Below are 16788 nucleotides of genomic sequence, written 5' to 3' on the forward strand. Positions count from 1 at the left end.
ACAAATAAGCTAATCATATTCAGTAGATCATAACCTCTCCAATGATACCTCACATAAGCTATTTTGCATAAAATACATTAGGATTATGACACAATCATATCATATTATTACTATCAAAAATATGGGAAGCAGTGTCACAGTCATATCTCCAGGTGATCTACAAAGTCATAGCTTGATTGATATCAATACAGCTATACCAGTTTATACTCAATGATGATTGGGCCCAGTTACATCTTTATATACAGAACTGCAGCAAGTTTTTGTCTGACGCGTCCAAAACATGTAGGAAACCAGTAAGAATTGTATGATTCACATTCACATATATGGTATTCTTCAGATTCAGCTCCAGTGTCTCTCTCTCTTTGTCACCCTTGCAGATGACATATTCTGAGAGAGAGCCTGATGAGAACCAGACCATTTCTGATGTGTTCATCCTGGTGGGGTTTTCGTACCTTACCAGACTCCAAATCCTTCTGTTTCTGGTGTTTCTGGTCATCTACCTGGTCACCCTGGTGGGGAACCTGCTCATTATCCTCCTTATAAAGCTAAATCCCTCACTTCACACCCCCATGTATTTCTTCCTGCTCAACCTGTCCTTCTTGGAAATCTGCTACACAAGCAGTGTGGTCCCTCAGCTGCTGGCTCACCTCCTGGTGGAGCAAAAGACCCTCTCCATTGCAGGCTGCGCTGCCCAGATGTACATATTCACCATCATGGGCCTCACGGAATGCTGCCTTCTCGCAGCCATGGCGTATGATCGCTACATAGCTATATGCAACCCCCTGCACTACAGAACCATCATGAGTGGCCAGGTGTGCGCACAGCTCGTGGGTGCTTCATGGACCATTGGCATCTTGGTGGAAGCAGCTCAAACCACGTGGATCTTCAGCCTTCCCTTCTGTGGCTCCAACCGCATCCACCACTTCTTCTGCGACATCCCACCAGTGATAAAGATGGCATGCACAGACACATCCAAAAACCAAATTGTGGTCTTGGCTCTGTCCGTGCTGTTTATCCTGAGCCCTTTCCTGCTGATAATCCTGTCCTACATCTGCATTATCTCCACCATCCTCAAACTGCCGTCGGCAGAGGGAAGGCGTAAAGCCTTCTCCACCTGCTCCTCCCACCTCATGGTGGTGACTTTGTTCTATGGAACAGCCCTTTTCACCTACCTGAGGCCCAAGTCGATCTCCACCCCGGAGGGTGATCAAATGATTTCCCTCATGTACACAGTTATCACCCCAGTGTTGAACCCCATAATATACACTCTGAGGAACAAAGAGGTGAAGGGAGCCTTTAGAAAAATAATAGGGAAGAGCATCTCTTCACACAACCAGATAAATTAAAGAATGAAAAGCAGAGTCAATCAAAATGGGGGGACTAAGGGCAATTCATAAACATTTTGTTGAATTTCTCCCGATGACCCCCCACTTTTTTAATTGGAATTTTTCCATTTGAAAAACTTTGACCTGTTCTAAACCTGTTGGGAAAATAGGAAGAGAAACTTTTCTTAAATGAAATAAATAAATAAATATTTATTTCTTCAAACTTTTGATAGCCAGAACCTTTTGACCAGATCTAAAGATCATTGAAAAATCAAATGATAATCTTTAATCAAAGTAGTGTCCTGATTTTACATCTTCAAAATTTGAAATGTCAAAGAAAAAAAAAACTTAACATAAAAAACATTTCATAAAATGTTCATCTTGGTTAGTTGGAATTTAACAATTTTCACCAAAATTTTAATTGTTGAATAATTCCAACCAGCTCTATAGAAAAGTCCATTTAGGCTTCCCCTTTTCCTGCTCTGGAAGTCCAGTGCAGAATTTTAGGTTTTGGGTCGGGCTGTGGTTTTTCGGCAGTCGAATGCATTTCCCCAGTGCTCCCTCTTGGCCTAATTTAAAATAACATTCCTCGGCACTTATGCATGGCTTCCTATGACACTGATAGATTTTTCAATGCCCAACCTGATCAGATCACACAACAACTCTGGGAGATGGCTCTTGACTTCCATAGCATTTTTTACTAGCAGATCAGATTGTACGATTATGGTGTATAGCATAGATTCATCAATTTTAAGGTAATAAGGGACCATTTGATTATCTAGTCTGATATCAGCAATTTCAAGGGATGTCCAACATGGCTTATTTTGCCTCGTGCAGGAGCACGCTCTGTGGGGATGGGCATGCACTGTCCAGTGATGGACAGGAGCTCTAAGCCCGGAACTCTAAGAAGCATCTATTGAGCTTGAAACTGAGATTTTTTTCAAATGCTCATAACTTGGCCAAGTCTGGGTGTTGTTCCCTATACCAGCAAAAGGTGCATCCCTGACACCAGGGTGACCCCCCCCCTCATATTTAATTTATTTGCTTCAATGCCTACCGGTGCTAGAGTGTCCGGAAAGAGAATTATTCCTCTTTGTTAACACAGGGGAACCAATGTATTTTCCCGTAATCTCTTTCTTGGAAATGACTGAACCTTTTTTGGGAGAACCCTTAAGAAAATTTTCTACTGAGGCAGACACCCAACACGAAAACTATCAGCCCAAATGGTTAAAGTTTTAGGAAGTTATAAGGAATTAAAAATGGGGTCTTGTAATCAAAGTGTTGGATAACATCATTTATAGGGTTTTCTCCCATTGCCACCTCTTATATATCTTGTCTGGCTGGAGTCTATCTAGATTCATAGATTCTAAGGCCAGACAGAGCCACAGTGATAATCTAGTCTGACCTCCGGTATAACATGGGCCATAGAACTTCCTCAAAATAATTCCTAAAGCATAACTTTTAGTAAAAACATCCAGTATTGCCTGGAGCCAACACATACCTCAATAATTTTTTCCAGTGGTTAATTGACCTCACCATTAAAAATGTACAATTTATTTCCAGTCTGAATTTGCCTAGATTCAACTTCCAGCTATTTGGTAGACAAGCCCCAAGTATGTTCAAGTAACATCATCTTCCCCATGTCTTCTTTATTTATTTATTATTTGTTCTGTGTTTAATTGAGCAATAGATCATAAACTGCTCAGAGAACTATTTTGTTCCCTTATGTTTGCTATAAATTTTCACGTATGGCTAAGGTGCAATAATGTAGACAAAAGAAAGAAAGAAAGAAAGAAAGAAAGAAAGAAAGAAAGAAAGAAAGAAAGAAAGAAAGAAAGAAAGAAAGAAAGAAAGAAAGAAAGAAAGAAAGATGTTTGTAATTGACAATAAAATAGTTCAAGTAGTTCTGTCTGTAAGGAAAGATTTTTATGACCCAAAGGCAGTTAAATTGTTCTGTAAATAAAAAGTAACTTGATCAAGTACAATTATTTATTGTTTGTCTCTTCAGGACCAACACAAAATATTTGGCAGTCTAGAAAACAAATTAACAACATAAGCAAGCAGCATAGCATTTAAGGCCAGAAGGGACCATGAAATCATCTAGCCTGACCTCCAAGTATGTCACTTGCTACCAACACCACCCAGCGCCCTCACACCCATGCAACAATTTAAATTAAACAAATTATTTTTGCCATTCCTTTGGACCTGAGGGAGAGAGCCTGATGTTCCAAGAAACTTATTCAAGTAATAGATGGTTTTAAGGGTCAAATCTGATATTTTCAAAGCCAGATAAGGGATTTGAACAATCAAATGGAAGCTCAGTGCCCAGGTTGCCTAAGGATGCAAATAAGCACCTTGTAGGATTTTCAAAGCACCTAAGCGGAGCTAGGACCAGATTTTTAAATGTATTCGAATATACAGAAAGGTTTTTAGAGAGGTGGGATTTAGTCACCCGAATGATTTTGAAAAATCCTATTAATAGTCTAACTGCATTTTAAGTGCCTAAGGGCCCTAATTTTTAAAGGTATGTCGGTGCGTAATGATCACATAGGTGCCTAGAGGGATTTTCAACAGTGCCTGGCTCTCATTTAGTTGAAAGAATGTGGTGTCTAACCTGCTTAGGAACCTTTCTAAATCCCATTAGGTTTGCATCTACATCTGTAAGCACCTAAATACTTTTAAAAAACTGGTCTTTAGGGTCTGACCCAGTACTCACTATAGTCAATAGAAAGACACCTGTTGAGCACTGGATTTGGTTCTTAAGTGATGCATTGCGGTGGCCATCTGCATTTGAGGGAGTTTTAGCTCAAGGGAGCACAATGTTAGGAGTCCAGCTATGGTGCCATAATGTATTGTGTAGACGCTACACAGAAGATACCACAGCAATGGACGGGGTTCTTCTGACAGTGTCATAACTCCAACCCCCTGAGGAATGGTAACGAGGTTGATGGAAGAATGTTCCCCCTTCTCCAACTGCCAGGTTCTCCCCTCTGCATCCTTTCCTTCCTCTACCTGAGGCAGGGGGGAGCTCTACGGGGGAGTCTTTTCAGCTCTTTTGGGTCTATTCCAGGGTATGCCGTGTGGGGTTCTTTCATCCCCCACCCACAGAAACTACACTGTGTGTGGGGTGGGGGCTGGATGGCGCCACAGATCCACCGACTCACAGGTCCTCACACAATTCACAGCTCCGTGGGTGTTCCCTTTATTTTCCCTCCTTCCTTTCCATCAGGGGCTTGGGGTTGGTCCCTGCCCTCTCCCAGACACTTAGGGCTTCCTGTCCCCCAAGCTCGTCCAATGGGGCCTGGGTCTCTTCCTCTGGGGGTCAGCTAACAAGGACCTCTGCCGGGCCTTACTCTCTGGTCAAGGACCCTGGGGTGAACATCCGGACCATAACTTCCCTTTCCCTTCTCCACCTCTGTTGTCTAGGGGTTTTCTGCTCGGGGATTTCTACACCGTCTTCAGGGGTTCTCCCCTTTTTCTTTTCTTGGGCTTTCTCCCTCTGCCCACCTTCCTTCCTGGGAAGGGGTCCCAGTCCGTACCCACCACCACTGGATAATGTAGGCCTTTTACTACCTCGACCCGTTGCCAGTTTGCCACTTATGCCTGCCCCGAACCTCATAGGGCAGCTGGGCAATAGGGTAGCCTCCTATCCCTCTGGATGCATTCTACATCAATCTTTGCACTGGGGATCCACCAGTGTGGCCTCAACAGCTTCCTTTGTACCAGACAGCAGGCCAAGGCCGAGTCCACCAGGCCTTGCTGAGGTTTCCTCCTCACCATTACTGGAATGGTGGCCAGCTTCTGCCCCTTTCCCTGCCCTCCAGGATTTTCAAAGCCACAAAATTCCACCCACAATCCATGTGCAGGCAGCCCCCTTCTTGTGTCCCGGTCGTCCGCACCGCCAGCAGACCACCGGTCTGAACCCCGTGGGAGCCCCTCAGGTGTCCTCCCATTTATTCTGCAGGCCCTTCCCAGATGGGGTTTCTATGGGCCTTCTCCCTGTCTCCACTTCTTTCCTCTGCCATCCCTCCTTCCTGGAAAGTCCACCTCTGTGTACTCCTCCGTAAGCTTTACAGCTGCCTTGACCGTATTCGCTTGGTGCCGCCTCACCCACAGCTTTATGTTCTTGGGGAGACCCTATTAAAACTACTCTAGAATGAGCACGTCAGTGATTTCCACCACTGTCTAGGCATCCGGCCTCAGCCACTGGGTTGCCCAGTCCATTAACTTTTGGGTGAATGCCCAGGGCTGCAAGCCCACATCCACTTCACTGTTCGGAACTTCTGGCGGTACTTCTCCGCAGACAGCTCCACCCAAAAGAATGGCTGCCTTTACCGCTTCATAATTCCTGGCCTGCTCTTCATTTAGGGCTATATAGATTATTTGGGCTTTGCCATCTAAGTAGGGAGACAGTAGCAGGGCCCAGGTTGCCCTGTCCCATCCAACTCCCGTGGCTTCCCACTAAAAAGTGCCTAGGAAAGCACTGGGGTCATCTGTCAGGCCCATTTTACACAGTCTAGTGCCCGAATGCCATCCCCTTCCATGGGACTCACCACTTTCTGCAGGAGCTGCTCTTGGATGGGCAGCACAGTATGGGGAGGAGATGAGCAGCCCTCAGTGGCGAAAGAACAGGTTAAAGACTATTTAGAAAAGCTGGACATGCACAAGTCCATGGGGCGGGATCCTCACTCCCTGGAAAAAGCATGGAGTAGGTGGTCAAGGAATCCTTTTTGAAGCACTTGGAGGAGAGGAGGGTGATCAGAAACAGTCAACATGGATTCACCAAGGGCAAGTCATGCCTGTCCAACCTGATTGCCTTCTATGATGAGATAACTGGCTCTGTGGATATGGGGAAAGCGGTGGACGTGATATATCTTGACTTTAGCAAAGCTTTTGATACGGTCTCCCACAGTATTGTTGCCAGCAAGTTAAAAAAGTATGGATCGGATGAATGGATTATAAGGTGGATTGGAAGCTGACTAGATCATCGGGCTACCAATGGCTTGATGTCTAGTTGGCAGCCGGTATAAAGCGGAGTGCCTTGGGAGTTGGTACTGGGGCCGGTTTTGTTCAACATCTTTATTAATGCTCTGGTTTGCGGATGTCACTAAGCTGTGGGGAGAGGTAGATACTCTGCAGGGCAGGGATAGGGTTCATAGTGACCTAGACAAATTAAGGATTGGGCCAGAAGAAATTTGATGAGGTTCAATAAGGATAAGTGCAGGGTCCTGCACTTAGGACGGAAGAATCCAATGCACCGCTACAGACTAGGGACCGAATGGCTAGGCAGCAGTTCTGCGGAAAAGGACCTAGGGGTGACAGTGGCCGAGAAGCTGGATATGAGTCAACAGTGTGCCCTTGTTGCCAAGAAGGCCAACGGCATTTTGGGATGTATAAGTAGGGGCATTGCCAGCAGATCGAGGGACGTGATCGTTCCCCTCTATTCGACATTGATGAGGCCTCATCTGAAGTACTGTGTCCAGTTTTGGGCCCCACACTACAAGAAGGATGTGGAAAAATTGGAGAGAGTCCAGCGAAGGGCAACAAAAATGATTAGGGGTCTGGAACACATGACTTATGAGGAGAGGCTGAGGGAACTGGGATTGTTTAGTCTGCGGAAGAGAAGAATGAGGGGGGATTTGATAGCTCCTTTCAACTACCTGAGAGGTGGTACCAAAGAGGATGGTTCTAGACTATTCTCAGTGGTGGAAGAGGACAGGACAAGGAGTAATGGTCTCAAGTTGCAGTGGGGGAAATTTAGGTTGGATATTAGGAAAAACGTTTTCACTAGGAGCGTGGTGAAACACTGGAATGCGTTACTTAGGGAGGTGGTAGAATCTCGTTCCTTAGAAGTTTTTAAGGTCAATCTTGACAAAGCCCTGGCTGGGATGATTTAATTGGGTATTGGTCCTGCTTTGAGCAGGGGGTTGGACTAGATGAATTCCTGAGGTCCCTTCCAACCCTGATATTCTATGATTCTAATACTAGCAGGTGTTTGTTCACCTCTCTTTGCAGGTGAGGGTTGGGAGATTCTCTCTGTGAGGAAAGGGAGACCAGGTTGGAGGTAAAGAAGTTAGCTCTTAAAAAGTGATGTCTTTTTTAAAGGGTTTTCGGAGAAGCCTTCATGATTTAGGGGGAGAACAGCTCACAGAACCTTTGTTGCCATGGTCATTTTAGCCCTTCCTGTTACTAGCTCACTCAGAATTTGTTTCTCCTATGTGGAAGCTCTATGGTGCTCTGATCTCAGAGACATGTCTCCAGAGCAGGGTGCAGGTCTCCCTGTTCCCCTTTCCTGACTAGAGCACGTACAGTGGCTTATGGGACTCCTACAACCTTTGAGCTACCAGGGCTGAGTGTTTATCTCAACCAATACAAGCTCATGTTTTTCAGTTCTCATGGACATGCCACGCAAACATCCATGTTGTAAGAAGTGGACTGGACAAGGCAGTCTCTGAGGACTCCAGGGAATGGATGCCATCTGTATTGGCTTCCCCTCAAGCTGTCCACCTAATCACCATTGTACCTGAGTGCCTCACAGCAAAACGAGGGGACAGTAATATTATCCCCACGTCTGTAAGGGGAACTGAGGGACATGGAAATTTTTGGGTTCACAATTTCAAATGGTGGGATTTAAGGCAAGCACCACAAGCCATAGGCACTAACATAAAATATACAGTGACCAGAGGTAGGGTGCACCTGCTCTTCACACTTCACTCAATGAGGCTCAAACTGCTTCTGTGGAGGAGCCACTAGAAAGAGCAAAGTTGCTTGCTGTGTTATTGCGGAATGCAGGTGCTCAGTAACTCTGATAGTGAGTTCATAAATTCAGCATCTGAATCCCCTAAATCAGTGGCTCTCAAGCTTGTCCGTTCCATATCCCCTCTCATCTAGCAGGGATCTCCCTGCCATTGAACAATACGTGTACATCAGTCTGCTCATTGTGACCACCTGAAACATGTTTGTGACCCTCATGTTGAGAATCCCTGGACTCTGAGAACTTCTGAATAAGTGCAACCCACTCATTCCCAGGACAGGGCCTCTGGATACCAAGAGGACTCTGTAGAACATGGAAGGGGTGCAAGGTCATGACTGAAGTCTATGATTTGCTAGGGCCTGTTTGGTGAGCAGACCACTTGTCCTCACCCCCAACTACCTCATGATTGCAAAGCCCTCCTAGTTAAAGCAGGGTTCCCCTACAGTGGGGCTGAGGACAAAGTGTTAAATTTAGGAAAATTAGGAAATTCACAAACACAACATTGGTCTTAAGGTGAAGTTAATATTGAAAATATAATATAAAGGGAGAAAAAAACAAGAACTTTTTAATCACTATTATAACTATTATTTACTATTTTTTTCATTTTTCAGGTACAATTTAAAGACACAGAATGGAGCAAGAGAACCTCCCTACCACAGTGACAGAATTTGTCCTCTTGGGCCTCACCCAAACTGCTGAGGTGCAGTGATTCCTCTTTGTCATCTTCTTAATAGTTTATCTGACAACGTGACTGGGAAACTTCACCATTATCACCACTGTGATCGCCAGCCACCAGCTCCACACCCCATGTACTTCCTGCTGGCCAGCTTGCCTTTCCTAGATGTCAGATACTCATCAGTTAATGCTCCCAAATTGCTGTTGGGTCTCCTCTCCCAGTGCAGAACCATCTTGTTCAACGAGTGCACCCTCCAGATGTTCTTCTTCCACTTCATCGCTGGTGCGATGGTTGGAGTCCTCATGGTGATGGCTGCTGTTCGATATGTGGCCATCTATAAACCACTGCGTTACTTGATTATCATGAACCATGGTGTCTGCATGGGGCTGGTGGCAAGGGCTTGGCTGGGTAGATTGGCTCACTCTGCTGTTCAGATTGGACTGATCCTCCAGTTGCCATTCTGTGGTCCAAACATCCTGAACAATTTCTACCGTCATGTCCCTCAAATCATCAAACTGGCCTGCATGGACACCTACTTGGTTGATGGGTTTCAGAGTAGCAGCCGTGTTAGTCTGTGTCCGCAAAAAGAAAAGAGGTACTTGTGGCACCTTAGAGACTAACAAATTTATTTGAGCATGAGCTTTTGTGAGCTACAGCTCACTTCATCTGATGCATGCAGTGGAAAATACAGTAGGGGAATTTTATATATACAGAGAACATGGGTAACGAGAGTGATCAGCGGTAAGGTGAGGTATTACCAGCAGGAGAGAAAAAAAACTTTTGTAGTGATAATCAACGTGGGCCATTTCCAGCAATTGACAAGAATGTGTGAAGAACAGTAGGGGGAAAAAGAAACATGGGGAAATAGTTCTACTTGGCTGAGTTGCTGATGGTCTCTAATGGCAGAGGGCTTGTCAAAATAATATTTATCCTCCTGCTTATTTCCTACACTGTCATCTTACTAAAGATAAGAACAAACGTCACAAGAAGGGAAGCACAAGGCTCTGTCCATCTGCGGAGCCCAGGTCATGGTTGTGAGCTTAATATTCATATCTTGCATCTTCATCTATGCTTGGCCCCAGCTGTCGGCCCCCACCTTGCAGGGTCCTAGAGCCTAAGCTGCTGCCTGAGCCCAGACATCCATATGGCAATTTAACTGCTTGTGCGCCCGAGCCCAGTGAGCTCACATCAGCTGGCTTGGGTCAGTGGCAGGTTTTTAATTGCAGTGCAGACATACTATAAGAGGTAACCAGAAGCAAAGACTGAAAACTAAGGGCCAGGTCCTGAGCTTGTGTAAACTGACACAGTTCAACTGATTCCAGAGTAGTTAGGGCTATTTATGCCAACTACGGATCTGGTTCTTCGATTTCAGTGGAACTACAATGATTTAAAACACCTGGGGATCTGTCCCATTGACTTCCACAGACCTGTGGTTGATTTTCTCCCACTCGGGATCCACTCTGTTACACAGTTTCAGATCCATAATCTTTGCCTGTCATTCTGAAAGAAAGTCAAAAGTTCTTAACCCATCTCCACTTCTGTCATGGTTCCTTCCTCACTCTGAACTCTAGGGTACAGATGTGGGGACCTGCATGAAAACCTCCTAAGCTTCCTTTTACCAGCTTAGGTTAAAACTTCCCCAAGGTACAAACTATTTTACCCTTTGCCCTTGAACTTCCACTGCCACCACCAAACTTTATCTGGGTTCCTGAGAAAACGTTGTCTGGAAACGTCTTTCCCCCCAAAATCCTCCCAACTCCTACACCCCACTTCCTGGGGAAGATTTGGTAAAAATCCTCACCAATTTGCATAGGTGACCACAGACCCAAACCCTTGGATCTGAGAACAATAAAAAAAAATTCAGTTCTTCAAAAGAAACACTTTAATAGAAGAAACCTGGCAAGGTCCTTGATCATTTTCCATTCATCACAGTTCAGAATGGGCTTTATTTGCACAGGAGCTGAGGTCTCATTGACTTCAGTAGGAGATTTACTTCTCAAATATTGCTGTAAATTAGAACCAAGGGTTTGATCAGAGTCTGGAGAATAAGGAAACAAATAAATCACCTGTGGCAGCATAACCTTTCCATTCTGATGGGAACAGGTCCACAGCCGAGCTCCTCCCCTTGCTGCTTTTGGCATAGGTCCATGTTGTGCCCTGCTGAAGCATTTTATGTAGAGGAACAAGGATTATGAAACGTCCTATAACTTCCTCCTAACATCATTTCCCTACGGAGTTGGCAGTGTAGACTGTGTCTTTGAAAAAAACACAAGATAATCACTCCTACTCTTCTGGGGCTGTTTGGCAGTCAGAGATTCCTTTTGTTTGTCTTTAAGATTCACTTCTACTATATCTGTGCTTGCTTCATCCCAAACATTTACGGTCACATATCACTGATGTATTTCATATTGTCAGAGAGTTACAGAGTTTAAGGACAAAAGGGACCTCTAGATTATCTCATCCAACCGCCTCTGTCTCACGTTGTGTTGGGTTTCGTTACACAGGCCCACAGAGTATATTAGCCAGGCATCAAATGAATATAAAAGAGAACTTTTACTTGGCGGGCCCTGTGCTGAACCACTGAAATGGAGGCACCTCTGGGATGCAGAATATATAACGTCATGCAACACTGTTCAACGGATGATTAAGACAGGAAGGAAAGAACACCTTGTGCAAATAGAAACTGTCCATATGTGTGTGTGATGGAGACAATTATAGCTCATGCAATGACTACATAGCCATTCAATAATGATAGTTATATAGGAAGTAAAGGATAAAGGGTTGAGGAAATGGAATCAGAAACACAAGAGACCTATAGGTCTAGTCTTGTAAAAATTACTTAGAAAGACAAGGTAGGTGAGGTAATATCTTTTATTGTTGGTGAGAGAGACAGAAATTGGTCCAGGAAAAGATATTACCTCATCCGCTTTGTGGCTCTAGTATCCTGAGACCCAGGCGGCTACAACAGCACTGCATACAAGAATGGCTTAAGCAGTTAGGGGAAGTAGAAGGCCGTCTAGCTTGAAGAGGAGCAGTTACTCAATGACTTGGCATAAGGAAGTAAACTATCAGTGACCTTAAGTCACAAAACATTACAAGGCTCTGTTTATTGTTTTGTCATTATCACAAGTGTTGCAAACAGCAGATAGGTAACCACACAGGAATGCACCCTGCTCAGTGTGTGTGTGTACGTCTGTCACCCCGTGCTAAAGGGAATGAGCCATGTTCAGTGCACCTGTGTACATGCCACTGCTGCCTCACTGACTTGTCAATGACCACAGGTGGTCGGGAAAGATCTTTCAGTTCATCCAAAAGCTATAACAGCCACCAGAAACAGCGCCCCCTTCCACTGTGATGGTTCATTGTGGGTCGGCACCAACTCCGAGGGGAGAGTGCCGCGTACTGAGCCACCCTATCTACCCCTGCAGCACAGGGCCCCTGAGAGCCACGCTGGAGCACTGTGGTAAGAAGCAATTCTGACGGGAACAGGTCCACAGCTGAGCTCCTCCCCTTGGTCCTTTTGGCACAGGTCCATGTTGTGCCCTGCTGAAGCACAAGGGGTCAGCATGGACCAAGAGACAACAGCGCCCCCGAAATGAAACCTCACCCAGCTCCTTGCAGCCTGGAGCTGCTCTGGAGCACTGGGTTTATTACTGACCCACAGAGGAGAATGTCCCTTAATGAGTCCTCCATCCTGTTCCCTTCAAATACAGCGACCCCTATTGCTGAACTGGGACATTGGGAGTCCAACAACCTGAGAACAGCCTACAGAGCCCTACAGGCCCATCCCTGTATTTTAGCACCCCCTAGTTCTACACTGGGGTCATTGTTAGCCACACAGACTAATGGGGAAGAGTGCCCCAAACTGAGCACTCCACCCCACTCTCAGTAGCACAGCCTCAGCCCCCTATGGCCATGCTGGAGTAATGGGGTCAGAACTGTTTAAGAAATGAGAGTGCTCCCAGATGAGCCCATCACCCCACTCCCTGAAGCACACTACCCCCTAGCACTGCTCAGCTTCCACATATATAGAGTTTATTCTAATGTTCCTGGGAACTAGTCCTGATTCTGGTTCCGCTGCAAACTTACTGTATGAAAGCGAATAGTCCCACTGACTTCTATGGGCTTTGTATCTGGTCCTCAAGGAGGGAAATGGGCCCGTTGGTAAGAGCAGTAGAGTCTGAGAGTGAGGACTCCTGGGTTCTGTTCCTGGCTCTGGGACGTGAGTGGGGTATAATGTTTAGAGTAGTGGGGACTGGGAATCAGATCTGTTGGGTTTTAATCATGGCTCTGAGACAGGAGTGGGGCGCACAATCTGAACATCAGGGAACTGGAGTCATAAGCCTTGGGTGTTGTTACTGACTCTGCCCCTGACTCTTTGTGTTGTGTTGCCTTGGACAAATCATTCCTCTTTCCAGACAAAATAGTGTCACACAATTTACCACACTTAGTAAATCTTATTACAATTTTCATCTAGAAAACACACATGATGATGACTATGATGATTGATGATGATGACACCACCTCCTCTGAAATGATTGTGCTAGTATATTTTGTTTTGTTGCACTTTGATGCAGAATTGTTCTTCCTCTGAGGAATATTATAAGAAATTTCCTTCAGGGACTAGGTCCCAGAAGCCAATGAATGAAATAAAAACACCTGTGTTTCCTTCAACACATATTGCACTTGTAGCTAGGAGACAGAACTACTCTTCTTAAACAAGGTAGGTTATAAATGAATGACTTAAGCCCCTAACCATTCTCCCACTGAAATCCATGGGTGTTGTGCCGCAGTCTACAATGGGAGCAAGATCATGTCATTGGTTTCTTCATCTGAATTTTCCAGACATGGGCAGAGAATCTTAATGTGTGTCTGAGCACATGAGTTTTGTCTGTGTTCGTATCTATCTATCTATCTATCTATCTATCTATCTAGTCAAATCCATCTGGCAGTCTAGCTATTCGTCTCTGAATCTACCATTCAGAATTCAACTAGTTTAATAATCATGAATCAGGTCATGAGTTTGTCTTCAGTGGTGTTATGCTAATTTACACAAGGCGAAGTTCTGGTCCTATAATTCCGTAGCGCCCACCATGGTGATAGATAAGCACCAAACATGGTCATCATCATGCCATGATTGTACTTACTATTTTTGTTGTTGTGTTATTGTTGGGGTTTCTTGCTTCTCCCTCATCTCGTCCATACTCCCCTCTGTTCCTCAACTGTCATCATCATTGACTGAGTCTGAGTGGAAAAGTTGTTTCTTGAAGTGGGTCTTGTATATGGATCTGAATACAATTGAGGCTGGGAAGATTCAGCCTGATCTCTTCTAATAAGAGAGTCCACTCCCAGAATACGACCATAGCGCATGCTGTGCATCTGCTGCCCAAGAGTTAAATGGTGTCTCTTTTAGCTGAATTTTTCTCAAACCTTCCTCCACAAAATTTATGCTTCTTTAATTGCTTTCATGTTCTCCTGTGTACTAATGGAGAGTCCAGATGCCTTGAAGAACTCAGAAAATATCACTAAACTGCCAGCAACAAGCAGCTATACAGACCTTATTCCTAATGATGAGTACATTTCTCCATTTATTTAGAGCCACTCCAAATGTCAGCCAACAAATAAAGAAAGAAATACAAATCCCTTCTGAAAAAATAGTTTAATCAATATTGATGTTTTCCATGAGAAAATGTTGATGTCAGTTTTCAATTTTCCATTCGATTTCATGTGGACTCTTCTGAATCAAATTTAAGGTTTTCGCTATTTCAACTTTTCATATCAATTCAGGATGACAACAATTATTGGAATATTGGAATTTCCCAAGAGACGGAAATTCCATTTTCCAGCCAGCTCCGCACGTACCGCAAAGGTCATGCTGAGGAAAGTACTCACAAACTTCAATAGAGGTTCCCCAAAGTAGGTCTTAAGAGAGGCTGAAGAATTTCCACCTCTTCTCCAGGTCTCCCTATTTAGAGAACATAATTCTTTTTGTTTTAAGTTGTTCTAGGTAGTGCACTGTGCACAGTGCACCGCTACAGTATGCTTTGGTTGTTGGATTTAATTTTCTCTATTTCATTGACTGTGTGCGAGTGTGTTCAATTTCCAGGAGAATGGTTCTGTGGTTATGCTAGAGTTTCACGTATCAGGAATGATGACTCGTTCTGTAAACCCAGTCTCTTCATCCCTATCATGACCCCTATCATTCCCAGTTTCCCGCTTAGTAGCTCACTATTATTTGACACATTGCTTTGAGAGCCACATATTGAAGGTGGTAAGGATATGCAAAATACAATAATTGTTATTGCTCATTTTTATTTCAACTCTGTCATTTCACTGTCATGCCTTTTATTAGGAAGTTCCTTGTCAACAAATAACCTAGAAGTAAAACTTCTCTGGAAATCATCTCTTCATACATTATAGGACCTTCCTTCTAAAATTCTTTGTAGCAAGGTGATTGGACAAAGATCCTCCACTGTTGTAAAGCAGTATAGCTCTTTTTATACCCACGGAGCGGTTAACATTTACACCAGCAAAGGGTTTGGCCCTAGCTCTTATTTTGAATATTGAGAGAAACCAATGCATTACAAATGTTGTGATGGTAATGGCAGGAATGATTTAAGTTGTTCTCTAATATTTAAGGAAGAATAACTTTTAATAGTACACAAAAGTTCAAAATCCCCCATTGTTTCACCATTTATTGCACTTCTCATTCTTTAAAGTGCTTCAATCATGTTGGACTCAGCAGCATCAGTTTACTCATGTGAGTAGTCCTCACGTATGTGAATTGTAATTGCAGTGGGAATACTTGCATTCGTATCACAATTCTCGTGATTAAGATCTGAATGAGATCAGAATTTGCCCTCATTTGAGAAATCTTATTTGATAAACGTGGCTGTAGAAAGAAAGAAAGAAAGAAAGAAAGAAAGAAAGAAAGAAAGAAAGAAAGAAAGAAAGAAAGAAAGAAAGAAAGAAAGAAAGAAAGCTCCCTTTTTGAATTTTCATGTAGACAGAAAAGAAATGTGTTCGAAGAGGAAGAACAGAACCCCTGCTATTGGAGACTGGTATTCCTCCATTGCTGGTATAAACTGATATAGCTCCTTTAGAGTAAATTTATCAGATCCCCATGTGTTGTAAAACAGTTGTATTTGCACTGGTGTCAAAGTGGTCATTGTGATGCGTTGCCCCCCCGCCCCCTAGGTGCCACCTGATGTACTGGGGTAACATTCAGCCCACCTGTTCCACAAGCCTGGGGTTCCTTACATTGTCCTGCTGAGCCAGGCCCTCATCCTCCTCCAGCACAAATGAAGGCAGGGACACATCCAGCTGTGGAAAGAAACAGACACTGAAATCAGAACTGCATGGGAAGGCTTCAGCTAGGGAATTGCCCAGCACTCAAAAGAGAGTTGGTGGAATCTCCATCCTTAGAGGTGTTTAAGGCCTGGTTTTACAAAGTCTTCGCTGTGATGATTTAGTTGGTGTTGCTCCTGCTTTGAGCAGGGGGTTGGACTCGATGACCTCCTGAGGTCTCTTCCAACCCCCATCTTCTATGATTCTATGATTAGCCAGCAAATAAAACAAAAACACAATATAAGCTTAATATACTAAAGAAACTCGTTACAAATAGTAATTTCTCACCCTAAATGTTGATTTAGGCAGATTTCAGACGTTCTTGAAAGCATGCTGCTCTTGCTTGCAGCTTAAAACTCCAGGTATTTCTTTCACAGGTCAGACACCTTCTCAACCTGGGCTCAGCCCTTATCCCCCCTTTATCTTTGTTCCTTAGGTGTTTCCAGCAGTCATCCTGGGCGGGGATTCAGTGAAGAACGAACCCTAATTATCTCACTCCCCTGACTTAAATAAGATTTACATATGGCAGGAATCCATTATTATTTTTCAGTGTTATTCCCACACCCCTCAGTGGAAAAATACTGGTGTTTTATCATGGAAACCAGAACCTTGTGACTTGAACACATGACCGTGCACTGTCAAAGCAGCCATAGGTCACAGGCAGTTTGTAGCTTCCCTGGAAAGCT

The 16788-nt window shown here is 44.2% G+C and overlaps 1 protein-coding gene and 1 pseudogene across 2 annotated transcripts; both read left to right on the plus strand.

The window, feature by feature from the left end:
• Positions 1-377: 377 nt before the first annotated feature.
• LOC311529743 (olfactory receptor 10A4-like) lies at positions 378-1346 on the plus strand (the record flags this gene model as incomplete). Its single annotated transcript, XM_084645941.1, has 1 exon — positions 378-1346. The coding sequence occupies one exon, from the start codon at positions 378-380 to the stop codon at positions 1344-1346; it is 969 nt and encodes a 322-aa protein (XP_084502067.1).
• A 7364-nt stretch (positions 1347-8710) lies between these two features.
• On the plus strand, positions 8711-9873 carry LOC311529467 (olfactory receptor 4D1-like; annotated as a pseudogene). Its single transcript has 2 exons — positions 8711-9294; positions 9624-9873. The product of its transcript is annotated as an olfactory receptor 4D1-like (transcript).
• The last annotated feature ends 6915 nt before the right edge of the window (positions 9874-16788 follow it).

The sequence above is a fragment of the Lepidochelys olivacea genome (genome assembly GCF_965140295.1).
Source record: "Lepidochelys olivacea isolate rLepOli2 genome assembly, chromosome: 13".
Lineage (NCBI taxonomy): Eukaryota > Metazoa > Chordata > Testudines > Cheloniidae > Lepidochelys > Lepidochelys olivacea.